The following is a 26780-nucleotide window of genomic DNA, read 5'->3' on the forward strand; positions in this document are numbered from 1 at the left end:
ATCCATTATAACTATTACCAAATGGGCAATACAGTAGAATGTCTTGTCCTTAAGTATGGTCATGACAACACCACATTATCCAGAACACTAATATCAAAACCAACCAATGCCATGATGGATAAAATAACACTTACTAGATGTCAAACCTTGTTAACTCAGGATGACTATGGAAACAGTTTACAGTTATCCATAGATTTGAGCTACATTTTTTTTTTTTTTGATTTGGTACTTGAACACTATGTGATTGAGGTCAAATGCTACAAATCAAACAGAGCTAGTATTTGAATTATACAAGTTTGGGTTAACAAGATTCAACTGTATTTCAATCATTATAACCATAGGGGAAAAAGTCAAATACTCAGCTTTGATAAATTTTACTCTTCACAATTTTATTACGCAATATTTTTACATTGTACAGTTTCGTCTATTGCTTGTTTTTACATCTGAAAACTATACATGTACATGTTGGTACAGCTGATAGCTAGACTAGTTAAGTTTAGGAAGCATGTACTGTAGGGCAGTACACTATGACAATTATTATTGGAAACAAGCAACAACAAAAAAAAGATAAGCAACCAGTACTAAGCGCCTTAACAGTTTTATAAAAGCCTAGCCTATTTAGGTATGCTTATTTGGTTATCTTCTACAGCAATATCTGGTAATAATTACTTCCTTCTTATCATATTCCATTGGCTATTCTGAATTTGCACATTAAAGAGTTATCTGCCTTTGTGTGTAGGTATTAATTGTGATGTCATTTATTTGCAAGCATAATACCATATTTTTGAGAAAAAACTAATAACATGTGGTTCGTTCACACAACAATGACATCACAATCAAAACCTTTCCGCAAGGGAGATAACTCTGTAATGTCTAGACGGAACATTAACATTGGAGAACACTTCACTGCGTAAGTTTTGAATATACAACAGGAGAATGTGATATATAGGACCTGTATCAACCAGAATACATGGATAAAAGATATTGTTCTTTCATGATTTTAATGCAAATCTGCTTTCAGAAATTTCAAGTCCTGAAAGAACAATATTGCCAACATATAAGCCACTTAATTTTGTGCTGGAATAAATGTTCGTGATGTATTGTAATTCACATTATAAAATGACTTCTTGCTAAAATATAGGAGAAAGGAGTGATTTATAATAAAGTATAGAATGAGATGTACACAATTTCATGATACACATGGGTCTGCATTCTAGAGGAAGCATAAATGTATAAAATATGATGCTATAAAAGTGTATTTCACAAATAAGAAATACTGGAATTATTGTATGGATATCTCTACAATATCGGAACACACATAATCAACAAGGTTATGTATTGTTAAACAGGCACGATGTTGTACATCTAAAACTTACAGTAACAGGCCAAATTTATCTTAAAGAAACGATATTTATAATTATCAAAATACGGAAAGAAGACAATCAAGCCTTATGTTATATTAACAAATGGTTTTTTAAAATATATTAAGGATTCCTTTTTTTTTCACTCTTGCCTTCTTTATTTCAGGTTTGTTTTCTAATTATGAAAATGTTATTCCGATATTACAAAGATACACAAATATGTTAAGCTTGTTCCCAACATAGGGCTACTATTGTCTGGAATGCTAATATTAAAGCAAGTTTAATAAAAGAGATCGGAACCTCACGAAAGAAGAGTGTTAAGAAATGTGTAACAATTCTAACAAAAATACAATGCAGAGATAATCCAAGCACTTTCTCTTTAAATTTCAGAAGTCTTAAGAAAACAATATTTCTTTTTTTTTTCTGCCAAAAAATTAAAATCTGTTAATAGTGACTTTCAGTAATCATGAAATTCTACAAAGCAATAGTTTCAGAAAAAAAACCCCACTCCTTAACATGTATTTATATATAAATTAAAAAGATATATTATCTAGGTATTGTACACAACACATGTAATAGTTTTGATTGTATATATTAAAACAAACACAAAGTCACTGTACCTGATAATCTGTTTTTACGCTTTTGCAAAAATATACATGATGAAGTTATGACGAGAAACAATATGATATTATAAGGTTACTCAGACCTCTGTAATATCTGAAGCTTTGTCTAACAAAACAACAAGGTGAACAATTTACAGTAAAACATGATCAATCTTACAACAAGTGGATTCTGATTTTTATAACTAGTGGATTCTGATTTCACATAATCACCTTAGAACAAGTCCTTTCAAACAGCCAATTTCGTCTGCAGCAGATTTGTTAAATCTTTTAACAATGTAAATCGGCAATATAAAATTAAACTAATGATAGTTGGAAATGCTGTAAATACTGAATCATGATTCAGATCTCCATACTGAACATCACTTAAAAAAAAACATGGCTGCAGAAGAACGTACCATATTTATTTCTATATTAGATTCCAAGGATATGATCAGTCAGAGTTCATGGTATGGTTTAAAATATCGTTGGGTCAGGTGCACTGACTTGTGTAACTAGGCAACCAGACTGTTTATAGCAGTCGCTAGTGAGACTACCCTGTCCATATATATAGCACTGTTTTGGATTAGGCCATGAGTTATTTCCTTTCTTTACTACATTGGTCAACAACTGGTGCAGCGTTAACAACAGTTAAACTACCTATGGTAGTCAATCAATGGGAGATATTAGCAAACTTTTATGTTCTAATGAAAAAATAAAAATTATTATAAATACATTCATGGAGTAGACGACAAACCAACATCTGATGTGTTTTGTACACGACTTACAAAACAAAAAGACACACAGATGGAATTTGTGTAAAAAGCACTTTGAATAAATTCACCATTATTGGCACAAGGTGTGATAACAGAGGCGTCTTGATTTTTCATCAAATGAGTACGAAGTTTTACAACACATAAATAAACCTAGATTTCGTTTTATAATTTTCCAGGCACAGTAATACTCATATTTGAAATATGTTTATTTTATATATGAAATGATAGGTATAAAGTATGAACTCCATGGTATTTATCAAAATAAACATGGAAATTCTGTCATTCAAGTTAACTTACTGATACATGACTTTTTCTCAGAATTGCAATAATTTCTTGAAAATTTGCTACAATCAATATGAATAATATGGACTTTTACCAAAGCTCCACTTCACAGACAGTGTCTGACAGGAAAGACGCTACAGTAAATTTCTTACAGCCATGGTAAAAAATATAATGAGAGACATAAATGTATGTGCAACATCGTCAATCATTCTAAAATTTATTGTTGCCATAGTTACACTATACACATTTATAATCTGTCTTTTGTTTTAGAATTGCACTCCCGACTTGTTAAAGATTCAAACAATAATCTCTCAAGCAATTATGATTAATTCAGCATCTTAAATTAAGGTATAATGATGTAATATTAGCTCTAACGATTTGCAGACACGCGTTGTTTTAATAATCCTATGTGATAACCCTACCAGACGATATTGTAGAGACATACACAACTGACAATTTAAATCAACGCTATTCATTAATTTCCATCTATAACAATCTTCCTTAATATCTATTGTAATTTCATGTTGACATAAGGACACAGCCCTCTTACCAAGTTGCTGTACCTTTAGATTTCATAATTTTTATGGGTTTTTTAGAAAATGACCTAGAGTTGTATCCTTTTTTGTCGTATCCAAATTGAATTTCAAAAAATTTTTCAGGCACAGAGGCATACTTTTGTAGTTTTGTGGATATAATTCATCAATAAGATAAATAAATCCTATGGAATTAAATATAGAATAACAACTAATAAGTGAACTAACTAGAGTCAGTTTTGAATGCTGCATGAAATATGATGATGTGATTAATATTTCTGAAAATTTACCAATTTTGAAAGCTTAATTGTCTGATAACATCTTTCTGTTTCTCTTGTATAATTCCTCTTCACTATAGATGTAAATGTACAAGGACACAATGTCAAGTAAAGAAAACCTTTCTCGTTTTCAGATATAAACTTAACATTCTGATTAAAAGTATAAAAAATGTCAGATTTCATGCAGATTTCCTTTTGATAAAAAAAAGGTAAAATGTACACTTTACACATCAAACTTTATAAAATCAATAAAACTTTAAAATCAACACCAAGAGAAATCTTATTTTACATGTTCAGAACTACACCGTAGTCATCCACAGCTTGAGTTATCTCCCTTTAGTCTTCCTCCATAGAAATGTGATGGCCAACTTCTGGCTTATCCGCAGACTGACTCACTTCATCAACTGACTAGAAAGGCCACCTTATCAACAAAAAGCCTAAATGTTTTCAATTTAAGTTTTCTTGTCAGAATCTGCAAAATACAGACAGAAAAGCTTCAAGTTATATTCCTGTTGAAATTTCTATTTAAATGTAGTCTTTGTCTATGTGAATAATTAAATATACATTGTAATAAGACTCTGAGAAGCTGAGAGAACGGTCACAGCCATGATTATATTTTGTGAACAAAATGTCTGTCATTTTCCTGATGTTCACATATTTTTTTGGTGCAGATATGGTGTTGGTGGGAATCAACACACAGCACTGGCATCAAGGAGCGCTAAGTTAGGAGTCCTGTGACACGAAACACTGTAATGAAGAATGGTTGAGCAGTGATCTTTTTGCTGGAAACTTAACACTCAAGAAATCTCTGGTCACAACCATTTCCCTTTCCATGTGAGAATCCAAAGTTTCACAGAGTAATCTCCCTTACATGTTCTGGGCACAGCTCCATAACCAAAATTCCCAGTATTATGATTTTCTGTTTTTACCAAAAAATAAAAACAGTGCAAATGAAAAGTGCTTGTAATTGATCCTGAGAAGAAAGTCAAATTGGATGAGCTCACCACAACAATGAAGCGTTCAGTACATGAAGTTTAATATATGACTATGACGATACATATTGGAGATGCTATGCACTACTTGGACATGGTCAACATTTTTTATCCTCAGTCAACAAGAACAGGTTCAATTTTCTACCTCACAGTAAAATGCACCGCAACTTTGTGCATCAGTTCAGACTAAAAAAAAATATACAAAAACATAAATTATGTGTTTCTATAGTCCATTGAAAGCCCAATAAAATAACCATATGATGAAAGTATGATATATATGTACTATCCCCCCACCCCCCCAAGTTACTCGGCTGGGTGCTCTGGACAAGATCTGTTCTTCTCAAACCATTTATCGATGCATCTGGAAAACAAGGATAAAAAATGTTGAAATATGATAAAATCTTAATGATATGAATAATATGAGTAATATGAAGGCAATGGGCTGATGAAACAATCTACCTGGTAGTCTCACGAAAATGAAGAGCTCTCTGAATTTAATTGTTTGTTTTATTCAGTCTGATTATCTTTCATTTCCTTATTCTATGTTATTCTGTATTTGCATATTACGGAGTAATCTATCCTTGCGGGTAGGTATTGATTGTGACCTCATGTGTTTACGTGCGTAACATCGTAATTTTCAGAAAAACGGTGTCAAATGCGCTCACAAAATGATGACGTAACCAACGATACCTACCCGCAAGGGGGCTAACTTTGTAATATACAAAGACGGAATACCATTTTCCAAATCTTTTTTGTTTTGTTCTGGGTACTTTTGAAGCCAATATTCAAAGTAATGTTGCTTCTTTGGTAAATCTGCTTCAAAAATGTCTTCACAACATACAGACACCTTCATAATTGGTGTTATGCAAAATACTATTTTTAAAGTGTTGATTTAATTTGTCAATCAGAAAATTAACCTCAACATGATCATGACCCTCTATATGATAAAATAAAATCCTTAAAGATGCTCCACCACCGACAGAGCATAAACGATATTCATTATTTGAACAATAATTGTTGTTTGATTGTGTATATATATGCCTAATTAACAAAAAAATAACATAAAATAATTTATTTCACCTTTGTTGCATGCGCAATCAGTACTAAGAAATAGTGCCACAGAATTTTTTCGGGATGCAATTAATTATTTTTCATATTATATGTATATACTAAATTGTCTGCTCCTGTTTTTGATAGTGAAAAAATACCATTTGTCAGCGGTGGAGCATCTTTAACTACAGGAAGATATCATATGGACTTGAATATGGTGTTTTAATGAAAATTCATTATACATGTGTAGATTCCTGATGTAACTTGATTGGAAACAGAACTCATTTTTTCTGTCCATCTTTCTGATATTCTGATACAAGGTTATGGAGTGCTAAATTATGCATTGACGATGAATTCTCTGTCTGCTGATTGTGATATTGTGCTAGCTATTAGGAGTAGGGTGACATGGCCTGTGTTTGACATTAATATCAGCTTATTGATGATTGGAAGCCTGGTAACTTCCAGCTCCAGGACAATTCTAGACTCCAATTTCCCCTTGGCAAATAAAGAGTGGCATGACTTTTAAATGACATCTCTGGTTGGCTATTAAGTAAAAGATATCATAATGTTGGTTTAAACTAGATTGTTTCATGATCATGGAGCCAGGTACACCTTTCAGTAATATCATCTGTTGATCAGAGTAAACTTTACAAATTCAACATTATGTTATAGTAATCATCTATTCTTCATAAATGACAATAGGGCCTTCAATGCTTGATTTGTTTGTTTGTTAATAAATTAATGTCCTATTAACAGCTAGGGTCATGTAAGGACGACCTCTCATGTATGTGGTGTGTTGCGTGTATGAAGTGTGTGGTGCATGTTTTTCCCCTCCCCCCTTCTTGGTGAATATGATATGTACTAGTACATTGGTAGTACATGTATTATACTAACCCTTTATGGTATATACATAGACATGGTAGCCGAGCAATAGTGTCCCCCTGCTCCAGATCGTCCAGACATATCACACATTCACCTTTATCTTCTGTCAACACATCCTCTGAAAATAAGAATATCGCCTATCATAGACAAGATCAATACAAAGTCATTCATATTGATGTAAATTCATACTATATAATCATGTATGAAAACATAAATGACCCCAATTCACAGCAATCAATAGTGTTTTTAGATCAATAACATAATAGTAACAGCTAGTGTATTGTGATCATAAATAATTTGTCTCCCTCTGATCATCAAAGTAAAATATATGCATGCCTGGGTTGTATAGAGCAAATTACACACTTATCGATGAATAATGTTTATTTCTAATATGAACAAGTATTTTAAAAGTAAAAGCACACAAAGAACCAAATTCTTTTCTGGAAATCTTTTTTAAACATTTAATGATATTGAAAATATTGACACATGTTCCCTGATATCTGATTTCAGGTAAGGTTGAATACATTGACTGCTTTTAAATTCAAATAGTTTTTTTTGTACCTGAAGATATGATATGTAGATACGTAAGCATATATAAACATGAAACACTCTCAGTACTATATATAGCAAATCAAGTTAATGTCAAAAACCAGAAATTTACATAAGGCAAACTCGTCACCTGCCTCTCAAATGTTGATATTAAAACTAGGGGGAGATAATCATGTCTTAGAAATCTAACAAGGTGTCTAGATCTGTATATGTACAGATCTACTTAAAACGACACATAAGTATGTACCTGTCTTATTTTAATTGTTTCCAAAAGCTATTGGAACCCCATTGCAATGACATGTACCTATGATACAGATAAATATGAATATAATAGCTAACTGGTCTGCCTTTATTCTAGGCTATGTAGTAGAAGGCTATGACATGTCAACGCCAGTTAACAGACCACAGAGAAAAGCATCCCATCTGATTATGCGTGACTAATTTGAGTAACTGTTAATGACTGTACAATGTCTGTACAGCAGCTCCAGGCAGCCCACACCCACCCACATCCTGTGTACAGATATAAGCAGCCAGAGCAGGTGTGATGTCAGCAGGTGTGACTTCCCAGCCACCGTACCAGACAGGTAGACCTGACCTAGATTCTCCTCACACAGGTAGTGATGCTGTGCCTTCATCAGTATACAAACAGTTAACAGAGCTAATTCCTTTAGGACTTAATTTTGGTTTTGGGTAACTATTCTATAATTGAATGAGTACCGGGGTTAAATATTTTTACTTCACAACATGCTCAGTAAATATATATATATATATAGTCTTACACAAACACAAAATTATAGGGGATTGGGTAATACACTTTCTGCATAAGTGGAGGAGCAATTGTTCTTTTTTTTTCAATTCACAATGGCACTTGATTATGGTCTTATAACAGGGAACGTTTTGGCGAGACCAACAGTAACATTAAAGATGCTCCACAGCCGACAAATAGTATTTTTTCACTATCAAAAACAGGGGCAGACGATTAAGTATTTTTCTTCAGTTACAAAAACTACTTACTTTACACCATTACTATTATTGAATAGTTTGAGCTTCTAATTCTACGTCAAGTTAAAAATATGAAAAAGAATCAATTGCATTCCGAAAAAATTCCGACGCACTATATTCTATATGGAATGAAGTACTGACTGTGCATGCACAAAAGGCAAAACAAAAATATATCATTTTTTGTGTTAATTAGACATACATACACACGATTGATCACCAATTATTGTTCAAATAATGAATATCATTTATGCTCTGTCGGCGGTGGAGCATCTTTAAATAGGTTCTTAATAAATCAATTTACCTTATAAGTACTTTTTCCTTTATTTTTTCTTTTGATGAATTTTCCTAATCAATTTTCATGACAAACCTTTACAGGTTAACCTGTATAACAGTATGTATTATTGATACTAATCCTAGCTAGACTTAGCTAGGAAGTGCACTGAATCAATCACTATTACCACTATAGAAGTAGTTCTGTCTAGTTAGCCCTATCAAAGTATACACACCATACATATTTTATTGTTCTATCACTGAGTGGGACATGGCAGACAAAGGCACAAACAATCACCTCTAGGTGCGTCTTAGTTAGCATGCTGACTACATATTGATCAAGCTAGTATAAACAACAATTTTCGTACAATTCATTGACATGTATTCATGTAAACAGATATTCTTTTTTTAAATAGCCAACTTTATACCAGGAATAATAAATTATAATATGGCTAAATATTAACCTGGATTTCAATCAGGAATACAAACTTTTGTATGCTATACGATATATATATATATACTGCAGTCAAATGAAAATAGACCAATTCCAAACACGAAAATAAAGATTTCTGAGAACTCTGAAGAAATTACTATAGGTATAATTACTGCTAATGTATACAAACCATTGTAACTAATGCGAGGCTTCGTGAGGCAAAGGACAAGGTGACATTCTATGTCGTCAGGTGGTATAAACTTGGAACATACTGGGCATTTGATTCCTGGAAATAAACAACAGAACTGTTATGATCTATAATCAGTAGGTACAAACTTGGAACATGACGAGTATATTTGTACATGCATACTAGATTATGTAAATTCCTGATTTATAAAACTTTATGTAATTAATACAACCCTCATCGAAGATTACTAACAACCATTAATAACAAGCCATATACCGTATATACCTTGAGTATTCAGATAATCGAACTGCGTCATTTATTTACTATATCATGTGTTGTACTTTTATAAATAATGACTTCTGACATTTTTACCATAAAACGTTATTTACATAGTTTATATGCATGTACATTGTACCTTCTACGCACGTTTTCCTTTCATGTATTGGTAAATTATACAGACTTTATATCTATCCTCCACTCCTTTTTTTTTGTGTACTCAAACTTCTAAGGAATACTATTGGCCATGGTAATTATGGGGAGATAACTGGATCAAGGGGAGATAACTGGATCTGACAGGGCAGAAGCTGTGATCATGTGAGTATGTAATGTTCTTACTGCTAGGGGATCAACAAATTACTTTTCTTACAGTACCATACATAAAACTCCCCTTTAATCAGACAGCTGATCCAATCTAGTCAAACAAAGCTTGGATGCAGTAGAAGTATTCTGTAATAAGATGCTTCACAGTAAATCATTATGTAAATGTTGCTGATTCAAAGACAGCCGTTAAGTATGGTACAAGAAAAGTGGCTGTATTGTTTACAATCTAATCACCAAGAGCAGTGATCATTACAGGTTTCCTTACCATTATCAACCTGGGCTATAAATATGTAGGCTATATTTAAACTCATTGTTAATGAACTTACAGGCCTTCAAATAGCTTTCTCAGGCATCAGATAGGCTGAATGAAACAACAGACTTTATGTTGGAGTCTGATGATACCTGAAGCAAACACTTTTTTTCTGTGTGGCCTAGAGAACTTTGTATTGATTTTAACATGTGCTGACTCACACACTTTCTGTGTAGGTACTAGAATTAACATTTCGTACATGTGCTGACTCACACACTTTCTGTGTTGGTACTAGAATTAACATTTCGTACATGTGCTGACTCACACACTTTCTGTGTTGGTACTAGAATTAACATTTCATACATGTTCTGACTCACACACTTTCTGTGTAGGTACTAGAATTAACATTTCGTACATGTGCTGACTCACACACTTTCTGTGTTGGTACTAGAATTAACATTTTGTACATGTGCTGACTCACACACTTTCTGTGTAGGTACTAGAATTAACATTTCGTACATGTGCTGACTCACACACTTTCTGTGTAGGTACTAGAATTAACATTTCGTACATGTGCTGACTCACACACTTTCTGTGTTGGTACTAGAATTAACATTTTGTACAAGTGCTGACTCACACACTTTCTGTGTAGGTACTAGAATTAACATTTCGTACATGTGCTGACTCACACACTTTCTGTGTAGGTACTAGAATTAACATTTAGTACAAGTGCTGACTCACACACTTTCTGTGTTGGTACTAGAATTAACATTTCGTACATGTGCTGACTCACACACTTTCTGTGTTGGTACTAGAATTAACATTTTGTACAAGTGCTGACTCACACACTTTCTGTGTAGGTACTAGAATTAACATTTCGTACAAGTGCTGACTCACACACTTTCTGTGTAGGTACTAGAATTAACATTTCGTACATGTGCTGACTCACACACTTTCTGTGTTGGTACTAGAATTAACATTTCGTACATGTGCTGACTCACACACTTTCTGTGTTGGTACTAGAATTATCATTTTGTACAAGTGCTGACTCACACACTTTCTGTGTAGGTACTAGAATGAACATTTCGTACAAGTGCTGACTCACACACTTTCTGTGTTGGTACTAGAATTAACATTTCGTACATGTGCTGACTCACACACTTTCTGTGTTGGTACTAGAATTAACATTTCGTACATGTGCTGACTCACACACTTTCTGTGTAGGTACTAGAATTAACATTTCGTACATGTGCTGACTCACACACTTTCTGTGTAGGTACTAGAATTAACATTTAGTACAAGTGCTGACTCACACACTTTCTGTGTTGGTACTAGAATTAACATTTCGTACATGTGCTGACTCACACACTTTCTGTGTAGGTACTAGAATTAACATTTCGTACATGTGCTGACTCACACACTTTTCTGTGTAGGTACTAGAATTAACATTTCGTACAAGTGCTGACTCACACACTTTCTGTGTAGGTACTTTTTTAAAATAAATTTACATTTTTAATTTCAGGCAAAATTTAATAGAACCAATGGTCTGCTTTGGCTTGATGTTTTTCTGCATCCTTTCAACTTTTCCATACATATTTGGATATTCTCATGGTGGAATAGTCAGAGTTTCAGTGGAAAAACTGCCAACCTATGTATACACCCATGGGCACTATCTCTCAGCTCTGCAGGCAAACAAAATTGTCCAAGGCCATATGTCATCTAAAGGTTTCATTTTGGCCTGAATTCCACTACCCAGGGGTACCACCTGTGGGGCTCTGGTATTATTAACCATCAGTTTCTACTTTGGCCACAAAGCCCTTTAAAGATTTTATGATTTGGTTTGTTTAGTTTTACGTCCTATTAACAGCCAGGGTCATGTAAGGACGTGCCAGGTTTGTTGGTGGAGGAAAGCCGGAGTACCCGGAGAAAAACCACCGGCCAGCGGTCAGTACCTGGCAACTGCCCCACATGGGATTCGAACCCGCATCCCAAAGGTGGAGGGCTTGTGGAAATATGTCGGGACATCTTAACCACTCGGCCACCGCGGCCCCATTTAAAGATTTTATGAACCAACACAGCAAAATACCAAGGTTACATTTCTGATTTTCAACATGGCTAATATTGTATGTAAAGGTGAGACAGTACATTAGATGGGTAAAAATGGAATCCAAGTCAGGGGTCAAAATGTAGGTCACTTGGCTGCTTATAAAACACTGACAACAAAGGAGTAGATATGATAGGACCAGTATTTGGCCTTAATTTTTCAGGCTGAAAGAAATAACTCTGATCCCCATCAATTTCATATCAATAAATACTCTCATACTTGCCATTCATCAAAACACAATTTTCTATAACCATGTACACGATGTGTCCCACCTATGATGTCATCAAATTGATGATTTTCCTCTTCTCGCCAGATTTTGATAGAAATTCATCATCTTTAGGTTAGAAAAGGCTTGAAATGGATTTGGCCGCCACCTTGGAGCAACTTTACATTTTGCATGGATATGCGTAAATACACGATACACAACGTGTGAAAATCTCTTTCTGCTCCATGAAGGCGGCCACATTCATTTTTAGAGAAAACCACTCAAAAAGTATGATTTTTCAAGGATTTTTGTGAAAAATGGCGGGAAACTGCATGTTGATGACGTCATAGTGAACAGCTGTTATATGGCAAAATATGTTGTTCTTTACTGGAGAATTAATTTTGAGGCCATATTCGAGTCATAACGTACCTTCTCCTTTCTTTATCATTGAATAATTTCATAAAAGATGTAGATCTCGGAGTTAATGGCACATGTATTTCCCCAATGTACCAGGTATTTTAATTGGTCAAAATAATCCACCAAAAACCAACCAGCAAAACTGAAAGACGATATATATTCCAAGATACTCTTCATGTAACATATCAAATAGCATATTTTCGTAACAAAAGAACAATCGATTTTTAATCAGAAGCTTTAAATACATGTACATACTAAAATGCACTCCTATTTATGACTAGCTGCCAAATGCCAATCAATTATAACTGACTTCTTCGTTCCCTCGATGATACTGTACTTGAATAACCTTTTATTGGCGCCTCCTTTGTGTAAAAATTGTCACAAAAGCTGGCTTAGTCTGATGTTTCGGTTTAGGCCTTCTGGCCATATAGCTAGTGGGCAAAGTTTGTGATTACTTGAACAGATTAGAAAATCCGATAGTGCATGATTATGTAACTTGTGCATCAATTGAAAAAGTTAAAAAAAATTATAATTTTTTTTATAACAGTCTGTCATTTATTGCTACTGAAGAAGTGGAATTTTCCGGTATTCCTTTGTAATTCAGCTAGTGAAAAATGATAAAATTGACTACTCGAATAGCTGCTCATTTTCACAAGTAAATAAACTATTTGATGTGGACAATTTGGGATACATGCGAGTTAATTTTAAAGCTGAGCTTTAAGTGTAACACCTCCAAGGTATATACAAATTTGTACAATTTTACAGTATGTATAATGTACTCACTCCATAATCATTTGTTCAAGTAATTTTGAAATTTGGATGATGATATTTTCTTAGCAGAATGAATGTTTAAATCAACTTACATTACAAGAGGCCCAGAGGGCCTGTATCGCTCACCTGGTTTTTTTTTAGTAATTATCACAAAGACTGACAATCATTAGAAAAATTAGCAAAATTGACTCCCAAAGTTTAATTTTGAATCACAACCTTAAAATGATGCTATTGATACCATACAAATATGCTATCCAATACATAGGTTCAGAGACAAAGTAATATATATGAAAATAGTAGCCTAATTGACCTTTTGACCCCGCATCTACTGCCGTCTAAGGCCCCGGGGATCAGCCCTATCATTTGTACAATTTCATATTCCAACCCTGTAAGGATGCTACCATTGCATTATGAGTTCTCTTCCATGCTTAGGTGCAGAGAAGAAGTCGTTTATATGGAAATAGCTAAATTGACCCCTTTTGACCCCACCCTTCAGGCCCCCGGGGGGTCAGCCCCTTCATTTGCAAAATTTTGAATCCAAACCCTTTAAGGATGTAACCATTGCATTATGAGCGTAATCCCATGTTAAGTTGCAGAGAAGAAGTCATTAATATGGAAATTGACCACTTTTGACCACGCCCCTCAGGCCCCCCGGGGGGTCAGTCCTATCATTTGCACAATTTGGAATACCCACCCTATAAGGATGCTACCATTGCATTATGGGTGCTATCCCATGCTTAGTTGCAGACAAGAAGTCATTTATATGGAAAAAGCCAAATTGACCCTTTTGACCCCGCCCCTCAGGCCCCCCGGGGGTCAGCCCCATCATTTGTACAATTTTGAATCCCCACCCTATAACGATACTACCATTGCATTATGAGTGCTATCTCATGCTTGGTTTCAGAGAAGAAGTCGTTTATATGGAAATAGCCAAATTGACCCCTTTTGACCCCGCCCCTCAGGCCCCCCGGGGGTCAGCCCTATCATTTGTACAATTTTTAATCCCCACCCTATAACGATACTACCATTGCATTATGAGTGCTATCTCATGCTTGGTTTCAGAGAAGAAGTCGTTTATATGGAAATAGCCAAATTGACCCCTTTTGACCCCGCCCCTCAGGCCCCCGGGGGGTCAGCCCCATCATTTGTACAATTTTGAATCCCCACCCTATAAGGATGCTACCATTGCATTATGGGTGCTATCCCATGTTTGGTTTCAGAGAAGAAGTCGTTTATATGGAAATAGCCAAATTGACCCCTTTTGACCCCGCCCCTCAGGCCCCCGGGGGGTCAGCCCCTTTTTTTTTACAATTTTGAATCCCCACCCTATAAGGATGCTACCATTGCATTATGGGTGCTATCCCATGCTTGGTTTCAGAGAAGAAGTCGTTTATATGGAAATAGCCAAATTGACCCCTTTTGACCCCGCCCCTCAGGCCCCCGGGGGGTCAGCCCCATCATTTGTACAATTTTGAATCCCCACCCTATAAGGATGCTACCATTGCATTATGGGTGCTATCCCATGCTTGGTTTCAGAGAAGAAGTTGTTTATATGGAAATAGCCAAATTGACCCCTTTTGGCCCCGCCCCTCAGGCCCCTGGGGGGTCTGCCCCATCATTTGTACAATTTTGAATCCCCACCCTATAAGGATGCTACCATTGCATTATGGGTGCTATCCCATGCTTGGTTTCAGAGAAGAAGTTGTTTATATGGAAATAGTCAAATTGACCCCTTTTGGCCCCGCCCCTCAGCCCCCTGGGGGGTCAGCCCCATCATTTGTACAATTTTGAATCCCCACCCTATAAAGATGCTACCATTGCATTATGGGTGCTATCCCATGCTTGGTTTCAGAGAAGAAGTCGTTTATATGGAAATAGTCAAATTGACCCTTTTTGGCCCCGCCCCTCAGCCCCCTGGGGGGTCAGCCTCATCATTTGTACAATTTTTAGTTAGTAGCCCATAAGGATGCTACCAGTCAAATTTTGTTGAAATCCGACCAGCGGTTATGGAGAAGAAGTCGATTGTTGACGGACGACGGACGACGGACGACGGACGCCGGACGCCGGACGCCGGACGACGGACGACGGACGCCGGACGCTGCGGTATCCCATAAGCTCACCTCGGTCCTTCGGACCAGGTGAGCTAATAATGTATGCCTAGTCACAGATTTTTTCAGACAAAACTCCTGAAGTGCTTTGAAATACAAACAAAGGACATTGTGCCTGATAATCTTGAACGTCTACATAGACTATTGCACGTTAGCTGAGATCAGGTCCCGTATTCATGAAACTCTAGAAGTAGCTGATCATTTAGTACCAGTTTATCAACTCGAACTTAATGTATGATTCATGACTGTAATGCATGATGACACTACAGATTTAGGTACACCATTAGACATCATGAACTGCAAATCATTCATGAGAGACAGCACCCTTCGATATTGCTGCATATTTTTTTCTTTTTTTTTTTACGTAGGACGGCTAGAATCCCCTGCATATGTGACATGGGATTCTGTATGTGATATTGTTAGACTGTAGTAATTTTGAAATTACATGGTCTGAAGATGACAGCTAGAATCCTGCTGATGCCAACTTCAAACATTCTTATAAACTCTGGTCATTCAGAAAGACATAAGAATTTAATATTATGAGTGTATGACTACATTAATATGTTAAAAAATAATTAAATTATTAAAAACATTACTTATTTTCACATTTATTCTAAAACAAGTTATACAATGTATACATATGATTTGAATGACCTAATGTACCAATCACAAGTAGTGCTTGTTCCTCAAATGTAGGAGAAGACCAGAAAAAATTACTGTGAATTGGCATGTGACAAAACTCCAAGATTAAACACTTAAACCTCCCCCCTCCCTCATATGCTGATTTGAAAAACAAAAATACTTGGAAGAAATAACAACTTTAAAGCAATGAAGAGGAAACTGTTTGTTGTTTACCTGTATTTCTTTTCCACATTCTGAATTTGAAGATAACAGCTTCATTTGAACATCAACAAAACTTTCGTCATTTTTATTTTGGAATTTTTATGAACTTAGATGGGCTTTAAAATGATGTTAATTGCAAACATCTACTATATATATATTGCTAGACATTAAATATTTTAAAGGCGATCCACTGTTTAATGGTGAATTAAAATTGCTATCATAAGTCTTAGTGCAATTAGTTACATGTATAGGCCAGATGAAGATCATATCCAATATGCATCTCAACAAATATCTGTAACAACTGACAGTAATTACAGCAAACATCTATAGAACTACGAAGTGATTGCTGTAGAAGACCATGTCATTTTTTAAACAAGAGGCCCAGAGGGCCTGTATCGCTCACCTGGTTTGTAATGCCAAATAATGTTCTGAATACAGGTTCATTGTTTCTTTTCTGAAGGAATTTGAATATTTACCTCTAAATTCCTATTGGGCCCCCCCCTCCTGCCCCGGGGGGGGCAAGAGCCAAAGTTCTGTTCCCCTTTCCTCAAGGATGTTTGTGGCCAAATTTGGTTACAATCCATACAGAACTCTAGGACAAGTAGTAATTTATAGGATTAACCTCTATTTCCCCTATTGGGCCCCGCCCCTCCTGCCCCCAGGGGGTCAGAGCCAAAATTTATACAAGTTCTGTTCCCCTTCCCCCCAAAGATATTTGTGGCCAAATTTGGTTACATTCCATGCAGAACGCTAGGACAAGTAGCAATTTATAGGATTTACCTCTATTTCCTCTATTGGGCCCCGCCCCTCCTGCCCCGGGTAGTCAGAGCCAAAATGTATACAAGTTCTGTTCCCCTTTCCCAAAGAATGTTTGTGGCCAAATTTGGTTACAATCCATGCAGAACTCTATGACAAGTAGCGGTTTAAAAGATTTACCTCTATTTCCCCTATTGGGCCCCGCCTCTCCTGCCCTCGGGGGGTCAGAGCCAAAATTTATACAAGTTCTGTTCCCCTTCCCTCAAGGATGTTTATGGCTAAATTTGGTTACATTCCATGCAGAACTCTAAGACAAGTAGCGATTTATAGGATTTACCTCTATTTCCCCTATTGGGCCCCACCCCTCCTGCCCCCGGGTAGTCAGAGCCAAAATTTATACAAGTTCTGTTCCCCTTTCCCCAAGAATGTTTGTGGCCAAATTTGGTTACAATCCATGCAGAACTCTATGACTAGTAGCGATTTAAAGAAAATGTTGACAGACAGATGGCCGGACGGACGACGGACGCCGCGCCATGACATAAGCTCACCAGCTCTTTGGGCCAGGTGAGCTAAAAATGTAATTTCTACAAATCTACCTATAATGTGAATCAGGGCTGATATTTCTCAAAGAGAGCGTTATTGTATGCGTTTCTCCAAACTGTACACAGAACAAAACAATAACAGTGTCTAACTGATACTAATGGCAGCACGCCACCTGCAACATTTTTTTTTTCTCTTCTTTTTTTAAATCTACAATTAAGTCATATGTCAAAATAAAGGTCACAGTGACCTAATTATGGAACCTGACATATTCTTTTGATTCACACTGTCAGATAATCCTTGACTCACAAACAAGAACACCATGTGATCATGAATGTTAAGACATATAGTCATTTTAATTAGGAGATGGGATAATTATGTGACTTTACAATCTAGCAGTCATATTACTCAGTGACAAACACATCTAATTAAATTAAGTGGTATTATGAATGAAATAATTTGCTTTGTATTTTCACACCCATAAGTTATCAACTGCAAATGTGATTATTAAGGTCTACCTAATTTTGGTACTGAAAGCAGCAGTTCCCTGAGAAAACAATTGACCTATATTTAGCCATTATCTAGCTGCCCAATTATATAATATATATGGCTATACTAGTGTTATATAGTCACACATTCACCACTTCACCAAGTCTTTTGTGAAATAAACAAATACTTTCATAGTAAATAGGCTTAGGTTCAAAGTTTCATTTAAAATTTCTGTGTGATTATTTCTTTCTCATATTACATCTTGCGTCATGCAGCTTGCTTACACTTTAAGCTGGAAATCCCTTACTCAGGTACCGCCCAAACTGTAACCTATCGATAGTTAATTTCTATAAGATCTAACCTCTACACACTAAATGTACCAAGTCAAAGTCTTTACCTTGCCACCAGAGTCACATTTCTAGGTAGTTTATACACATAACTAGACTTATATGTCATACATGGGATACCTACAGTATCTATATATATGTCTACTTTTTTCAGCCTTTTAAAAACTTTATCCAATATATATATCTCACAACGCAATGAACAGAATTACAAGCAATATTCTTTACTCTAACAGGCTATTATTGGAAGGAAAAATACTTATCTTCTATAACAAGAGATCCCAGAGGGATCTTGGCGCCCACCAAAGAATGATCTATATCTGACAAAGGAAAGATGGATCTTTTCTCTACTTTTTAAACTTTTTCAAACATGCTACATATAAAATTTGAGACAGATCGCTTCAGTATACCTTTTGAGAAATAGCGGTAACAAACTTCAACTATCAAAATCCAAGATGACTCCTTGGCGGCCATCTTGTTGATCAATCGGTCCCAAATCACTTTATGCACAACTAGGGCCCTAGGGGAACCTACATGTGAAATTTGAGAAAGATCCATTTAATACTTTCTGAGAAATAGCGATAACAAACTTTGAATAACAAAATCCAAGATGGCTGCCTGGCGGCCATCTTGTTAACCGATCGGTCCCAAAATGCAATATGCACAACTAAGTCCCTAGGGGAACCTACATATGAAATTTGAGACAGATACCTTCAGTACTATCTGAGAAATAGCCATAACAAACTTTAACTATCGAAATCCAAGATGGCGGCCTGGCGGCCATCTTGTTCACCGATTGGTCCAAAAATGCAATATGCACAACAAGGGCCCTAGGGGAACCTACATATTAAATTTGAGAAAGATCCCTTCAGCACTTTTTGAGAAATGGGGATATCAAACCTTAACTATCAAAATCCAAGATGGCCGCCTGGCGGCCATCTTATTTTTCCGATCAGCCGCAAAATCTGTATGGCACAACTTGGGACCAAGGGTAACCTCCATGTGAAGTTTGAACAAAATCCCTTCAGTAGTTCTCAAGAAATATTGATAACAAACTTCAACTGCCAAAATCAAAGATGGCTGCCTGGCGGCCATCTTGTTTTTCCGATCAGCCTCAAAATCTGAATGGCACAACTAGGGACCAAGGGTAACCTCCATGTGAAGTTTGAACAAAATTCCTTCAGTAGTTCTCAAGAAATATCGGTAACAAACTTCAACTGCCAAAATCAAAGATGGCTGCCTGGCGGCCATCTTCTTTTTCTGATCAGCCGCAAAATCTATATGGCACAACTTGGGACCAAGGGTAACCTCCATTTGAAGTTTGAACAAAATCCCTTCAGTAGTTCTCAAGAAATATTGATAACAAACTTCAACTGCCAAAATCAAAGATGGCTGCCTGGCGGCCATCTTGTTTTTCTGATCAGCCTCAAAATCTGAATGGCACAACTAGGGACCAAGGGTAACCTCCATGTGAAGTTTGAACAAAATTCCTTCAGTAGTTCTCAAGAAATATCGATAACAAACTTCAACTGCCAAAATCAAAGATGGCTGCCTGGCGGCCATCTTGTTTTTCAGATCAGGCTCAAAATCTATATGGCACAAATATGGACCAAGGGGACCTTCCATGTGAAGTTTGAACAAAATTCCTTCAGTAGTTCTCAAGAAATAGTGATAACAAGCATTGCTTACGGACGGACGACGGACCACGGATGCAGGGCGATTTGAATAGCCCACCATCTGATGATGGTGGACTAAAAAGTGGCTACCTTACCTGAAGTCTTTGGTAAAAATTATCTCCCCTTAGAAAGTATGAAACTGGTATATTATGTAATAAAATATGTCAATTTGATTTCATGATTAATTATCGATAGACTAACAGTCTGAAACTGAGACTACAAAATGACTTCTCCTTTGGGATGCAGTTGCTATAAGTGTGTCTGATATTCTACTTTCCATGTCGACCAATCAACTGATCTTGACACAACACACGCACAGTGCTTGCTAAAGATTTGGTGCCTCTCTACGTTTTATTTCAGGAACTCTGGATACCTGGCATCTTTTACTTCAATCCTCAACAATAATTCTTCAAAATTTTAGAAAAATTTTGCACAATATTGAATAATGATAATTTAGGTTTTTGACAAATTCTTGAACATATCATTTCTGTGAAATAAATGCTTACTTGCCCATGGACAGTAACAAAAGAAGTGCAGGATGAACAAGAATAAATCAGAAGAAATACATCTTTCGGTTACAATGTTTTTTTTTATGTATATGGTCTCATAAAATAACTCTTCAAAAATGGTTAATACAGTATCTGTAATAAACTGGGGACAGGAAATATATTGAAGATTTTCATAAACATTCCTTGTGCACACAGGTTTGTTTATGAAGTTAGCTGAAGCCCTAAGGACATCTATCAGATACTAATTCAAACACTTTGGCCATGGAAGAAGCTTCTTCGGCAGCATTGCTGATATACAGTATAGACTGCCACATGAATTTCTGGCATGTCCATCAAACTGTATACAGCTTTTAAAGTCGGTCACCATGCCATTACTTAGACTGTAAGTAGGAGTAAAGGAATCTCCTCTCTACTACAGGCCAGCAACAGCTTGCTGAATGATAACCAGGGCCTTGGTAGAGACAATTAAACCCCATTTCACTGGAGATGCTGCAGTATCCAGGGTATTTTAGTACATGTCAGGACTGCAATAAATTGAATGAAGCTGTGATAACTAGATCAATGGACCGGTAGATTGATTTTATAGGTTAATACTCAGGTTAGGAGTGTATCAGATTGTCTGCAACAATGACAACAGTCGTTTGTTGGGTTGTACCACTAGTACTGTATACTAGTTCTATTAGAACTAGTTCTGTTGTCATCTTGTAAACAGAAATGGTCAATTTGAGGCTGAGACAGTGTCTCCTTTTGCCTATGAGCTTAAGCTAGAGGGTTTCATCGTATCTGTATGGTAATGTGTAGAAGCTGGTGGCTACCTCTCTACACAAACAAACAAAGCATCATGTGATCTAGCTGTTGCACTCTCCTCCAAATATCCTTGTACATGCTCACACTTATGTAAGTGCAGATCCATAAAAGGACATATTTTTAGCATAGACTCTAGCTGTAAGCAATGTTATTCTTACGAAAAATTTCAACTGCTTTGGAAAATATGGGACTAAGGCTCATGTCCTTTCTCAATAACCATGCTAACTTTTGTTTGCAATCATAGACCTGATCATTATTGTTTTCTGTTGCCAACACCACCAAAACTCTATTTACATTGACAGTAAAAATTTAGATGTACTTCTAAGGAAGTCTCTAAGGAAATGAGTGTATTTTCAGTAAGCTGAGGAAATAAGATAAGTCTGTGGTGACAGCAGATTACAGTAATACAGCGTTAACATTCCGGGGAAACTCTTCACATATGTAACACAGGAAACACCAAAGTTTTTTTCTTCTTCTTTATAAATGTAGATATGGCCTTGGTTAGGTTATTATTACCTAGGTAACAGTGAAAAATAATTTCTTTAAATGGTAACCTAACACAACTACATTCTACCCAACATATACCTAGTATTATGGTATTGTTTTGTTTGGACAGCTCATTTCAAGTGACAGCTAGCTGCCATGGACATTAGTACATTTTAAGCTAGTATTATACCTAAATACTCTCAACACTTCCGTCCTATATCTGGGTCAATTTGATATAGCAATCTGTGACCTCCTATTTCGTACCACATTTCGAGACCAAAACATACACATATATATATACATACCCAGTACAGATTTAGAAAGAAATGTTCAAAAGGGCAACATGATGTAACATTAAATATCTTCCATCATAAAAAACTACCATTTCATCAAGAAATTCATTGACATGTCATACATAAAAGCATTTAGAACACAATTAAAGGTCTGTTAATTATAACATGTGGTATAATTTGGTTTTATTTCAATGGCTTTTTACAAACCATTATAAATTAACCATTCTAGGTAAGTTACCTCCCTTTGTAGTTTGTATTTTTGTTTTTGCTTTGTTCCAGCAACGGTACAACATTTAAATATGGTAAAACAGTTGAGTTATTAATATAACTTAATTTTTATCACTTCAAATATTTGGATAAGCACTGATGTTTTACACGGTCCCATATTGGTTTTTAGATACAAATGTGAACAGGGTTACTGTACCGGTATGTATATTTGGAACCATCGATTCACATTAAAGATTTCTCACAAGAATGCAGAAGTGTTGCATTAAATCCTGCTTAGTGATGTAGAATGGTCATGAATAATTCATTAATCAATAACAAATTAATTAGTAGCTGTGCAGTTAAATTAATGTTGAGGCAGGGAGAAAGATACAAATTCTGTAGCTACCTATTATAAACACACAAGTCAGTCACACATTCTGTACCACAGTGATGCTTTGCTATATAAGTGAACATACAATATGTATAGACTAAGCTTATTTTAGCACCAAATGGATTATTTTAAGAGCATGTCTCCTCCCTATCTGATGGTTATTACAGTTATATTTAGTCCTATACAGACGGGGGTCTTCAGACATTCCTCAGTTTAGCACTTTAGTGCATTTCTTCTTTACATATAGTTTGAAGTGTTCCCATCATCTGCTCATAAAACATGGGTTTTTTTCTTGTGTAAGTTGATCAACAAACTCCGCTATTATGGGAAGCAGAGTAATGAATGTACCTATATACATCTAATTCTGGAGTGGGAATTCGAATAGCAGTGGGACTTGGACAGGCAGTGAATTGTAAAGCACCAATGACAGCTGAGCTTTAAACCTTCAGCAGGGGGAATAAGAACAGGAAAGTGAACTGCTGTAATTTCCACCCAATTAAAGTACCCAAGGGACTCCAGCTTTAAAACACGGAAAATGGGAGGAGCCTCTTTTAATACACTAGCTATAGTATTAGCATTATCATTCATACTTACTGTATTCAAATTTCAGTTTACATTATTCCAAATAGAAGAAGCACTGTTAAACTAGTCAATTTCTGTGTATTAGACCTCTTTAAAAATGAACTAAAATGAAATATCATTTCAAATATATGAATTTATGTATATATATAAAAAAAATCAAAAACATAAATTTCGACACACTGACACATATTTGACGTCACATGTGGCATGATTTCCAGTCACCGCTCATATTGTAGCGTTCTGCCGAACATCATGGTTACATTTTGGTAGATCCGGCCTTTGGTTCCCACTTGCCGAAGGGTTAATTGCACTCCATTGTGGTGCTAAATATTTGTCTACTTTTATTGTCCCGTATTACTATTTGTATCATATGTGATCGTGTTCGTTTTGTGTGCCTTTCATTGATAAATGAGCAGATCGCCTCGAAAATTTGACAATTTTTTGTGTACACACGGTTGGAATTACTTCTTTGTCCCATAAAAAAGAATTCATGAAAGACTTGCATTGACTTGCTTCTATTTCCAATATATATACATGTACAGAAATCAAGGAGAAAAAGGAGTAGTAATGTTTAGAGGATCCTGCAGGAAGATGGAAATGTCAAATGATGCAATTACTATATGTCTGTATGTTAACGATATATGTTACATATGTTTTTCTCCCATTTTTCCTTATCAATTAAATCTATAAATACTTGATAATGGACCAATATTTTGGAGGGTGTAATATTGATACGGAGAGGTTTAACAAAAGGGCCAAAGAAAATAAAGATACACATGTAATATTATAAGAAGATGTTTAAGACTTTGCATATAGCAGCAGAGAAATACAGACCTGACTTGTCATTCGCCCAACACAAGCATTTTATCCTTATTGCAGTTTACGCTACAACTTTTAAAAATCAATACTAGAAAACGTAAGGCTGTTATTTTCTGAAAATAAGTGATACAAAAGTGAATCACGGTGTGTAAAATATGGTCCCTGTCAATTCATTAGTCAATGATCTACCACACTGATAGGGTCTCTACACCCGTCTAATGGTACAAAATCATTTATCTCAATTATTACTAATTCAATTCGCTACGTGTTAAAAAGAATGAAATCCTACAGGCTAGTATCACTTATAACAACTACAGATCCTAATTAGGATTAAAATAAGAAAACACACAATTTAGTATTGATTGAGACATCAGAGATTCATGTACAATATATGTGTATTTTAAAGTAGAACATGCACATGTTCTCACTTTATTTTCACAGATTTTGGACAGAATGTTTGATTTATCATGGCTTTTCAATGTTTTAAAAAAGATTATTGTGATACATTTTTTACCTGACACATGCGTACAAATATGATACTTACTACTTTAGTGATAAGTCCATACACAAATGGTAAATAAAAGCTTATATGAAGTATATGATCTGCATTTGATCAAATCCACAGCAATTTACATGTAAAAGTTTAGTGATTCTAACAGCACACTTTTCTAGCCACTAGGTAACTGTCACTAGATCAAAATCTATTTCTACACAGGAAATCCCCGAATACAACACTCAGACAGATATCAAAGGAACAACTACCATTCTCTATAAATTCCATTGTAACTGTCATTTAAACAAGTGATGTGACAAACTATGTAGATGACTATATGTTACAACAACTGACCAACTGATTGAAAAACTAATGAGTTATTGGCCATTTTAAAACCCTGTGTAAAGTGAGCTGGTTACCATGGTAATAAAAATTTGCCAAAAGAAACCTTCAGCCATGTACACTGCACATTCTGTACACATGCCTCAATTTTAGCATTGCTGTTAAGTTTCATCGACATTTACCCAATAGTTTAGGAAGATGTCTGGACAATTCTGTGTATTTACCTGGTTACCACATGTACTGCATGCACATCTACATGTGGTCAATAACAATGCTGTGAAGTTCCATTGAAATTGACCCGAGTTCTGAAATTTGTTTTTCAAAAGATTAAATGTAAGAAAGCTATCCAAAATAGTGAGATATATTCATTGAAGACATTTAATATTCATGCAAGAAGTATATTCATACTTGTGTACTAGCTCTGGATATTTGCTAAGTTTATATTGAAAATACTAATTTACCATAATTCTTATCAGAATTATTATTTATTCAGTATTTGCATATTACAGAGTTATCTGCCCGTTCAGGTAGGTATTGATAATGTTAAGTCCCATGTTGTAACTTTATGAGTGCATGCATACATGTATTGTGTAATGACATATTTTTGCTTTCAAAGTAATAGAACTGTATGTACCAGCTGTATGATGTGGGTTGATCACAGTTTGATTCTGATTTTTTTCTGACGACTTATAATGATATTGATTAATTTTGTCAGTTTGAAAAAAAACAATCTGTTTGGGTGTCATTAAATATTATCAATGTCCTATACCTACAGATAAAGGTCATTTAAATTTGATATTTAATTATTTTCAAAAGTACAGTTATATATACGTGAACTTATAACAGAAGATGGATTAAGATATTAACTAATTCATTTTGTTAAATGCTGATTCCATTTCGTAAGTTTTCAGCAGATTTTAATATGTACACTAGTAGCAGTAATGGTTACAACATATAGTAAAGAATTATAAGAGAATCTGAAATACTATAAAGACAACGGTATACGTAGCATACAAAAAACTATCATACATGAAATATTGAGGCATGTATTTCTGTGTCATATTAAGTCACACATGCTATCTCCATACCAACAAAACCTGATGATAAACAGAGTTGTCTTAATACAAGAGGCCCAAGGGCTTTAACGGTCATCTGACTATCTTGGCAATAGCTGTATAGGAAAATAATTAGATATGGTGTCATGGTAGCCATCTTCAATCTGGGATCAACCAGAGATATAACAACACTTTGACAAGATCATATCAGCCGCATTTCATGTTTCAAGTTTCAGTTAAATTGCACTGGTAGAACTTGAGAAGAAGTTCAAAATGTGTTTTCAAGATGGCATCTGTGGCAGCCATCTTGGATTTTGGATCGACATAAAATATAACAACACTTGGTCGGGACCATGTCAGGATCATTTCATGCAGGTTTCAGCTTAATCACACTGGTAGAACTTGAGAAGTTCAAAATTCAAGATTTTGGAATATTTGACTCTCGTGACCTTGAAAGTAGGTCAAGGTCATTCATTTCCACAACTTTGATAGCCCTTTA

General features: G+C 35.5%; 1 protein-coding gene across 1 annotated transcript in view; it reads right to left on the reverse strand.

Moving 5' to 3' along the window:
- Nucleotides 1–363: 363 nt before the first annotated feature.
- LOC138315778 (E3 ubiquitin-protein ligase ZNRF2-like) overlaps nt 364–26780 on the reverse strand; it is a 31035-nt gene continuing 4618 nt past the window's right edge. The window contains exons 2-4 of the mRNA XM_069257036.1: nt 9198–9293; nt 6766–6871; nt 364–5182 (exon numbers count right to left, since the gene is read on the reverse strand). Coding sequence (XP_069113137.1) covers nt 5125–5182; nt 6766–6871; nt 9198–9293 — 260 coding nt within the window. The 3' untranslated portion in view covers nt 364–5124. The remainder of the gene's footprint in view (nt 5183–6765; nt 6872–9197; nt 9294–26780) is intronic.

Source organism: Argopecten irradians, chromosome 2, assembly GCF_041381155.1.
Source record: "Argopecten irradians isolate NY chromosome 2, Ai_NY, whole genome shotgun sequence".
NCBI lineage: Eukaryota > Metazoa > Mollusca > Bivalvia > Pectinida > Pectinidae > Argopecten > Argopecten irradians.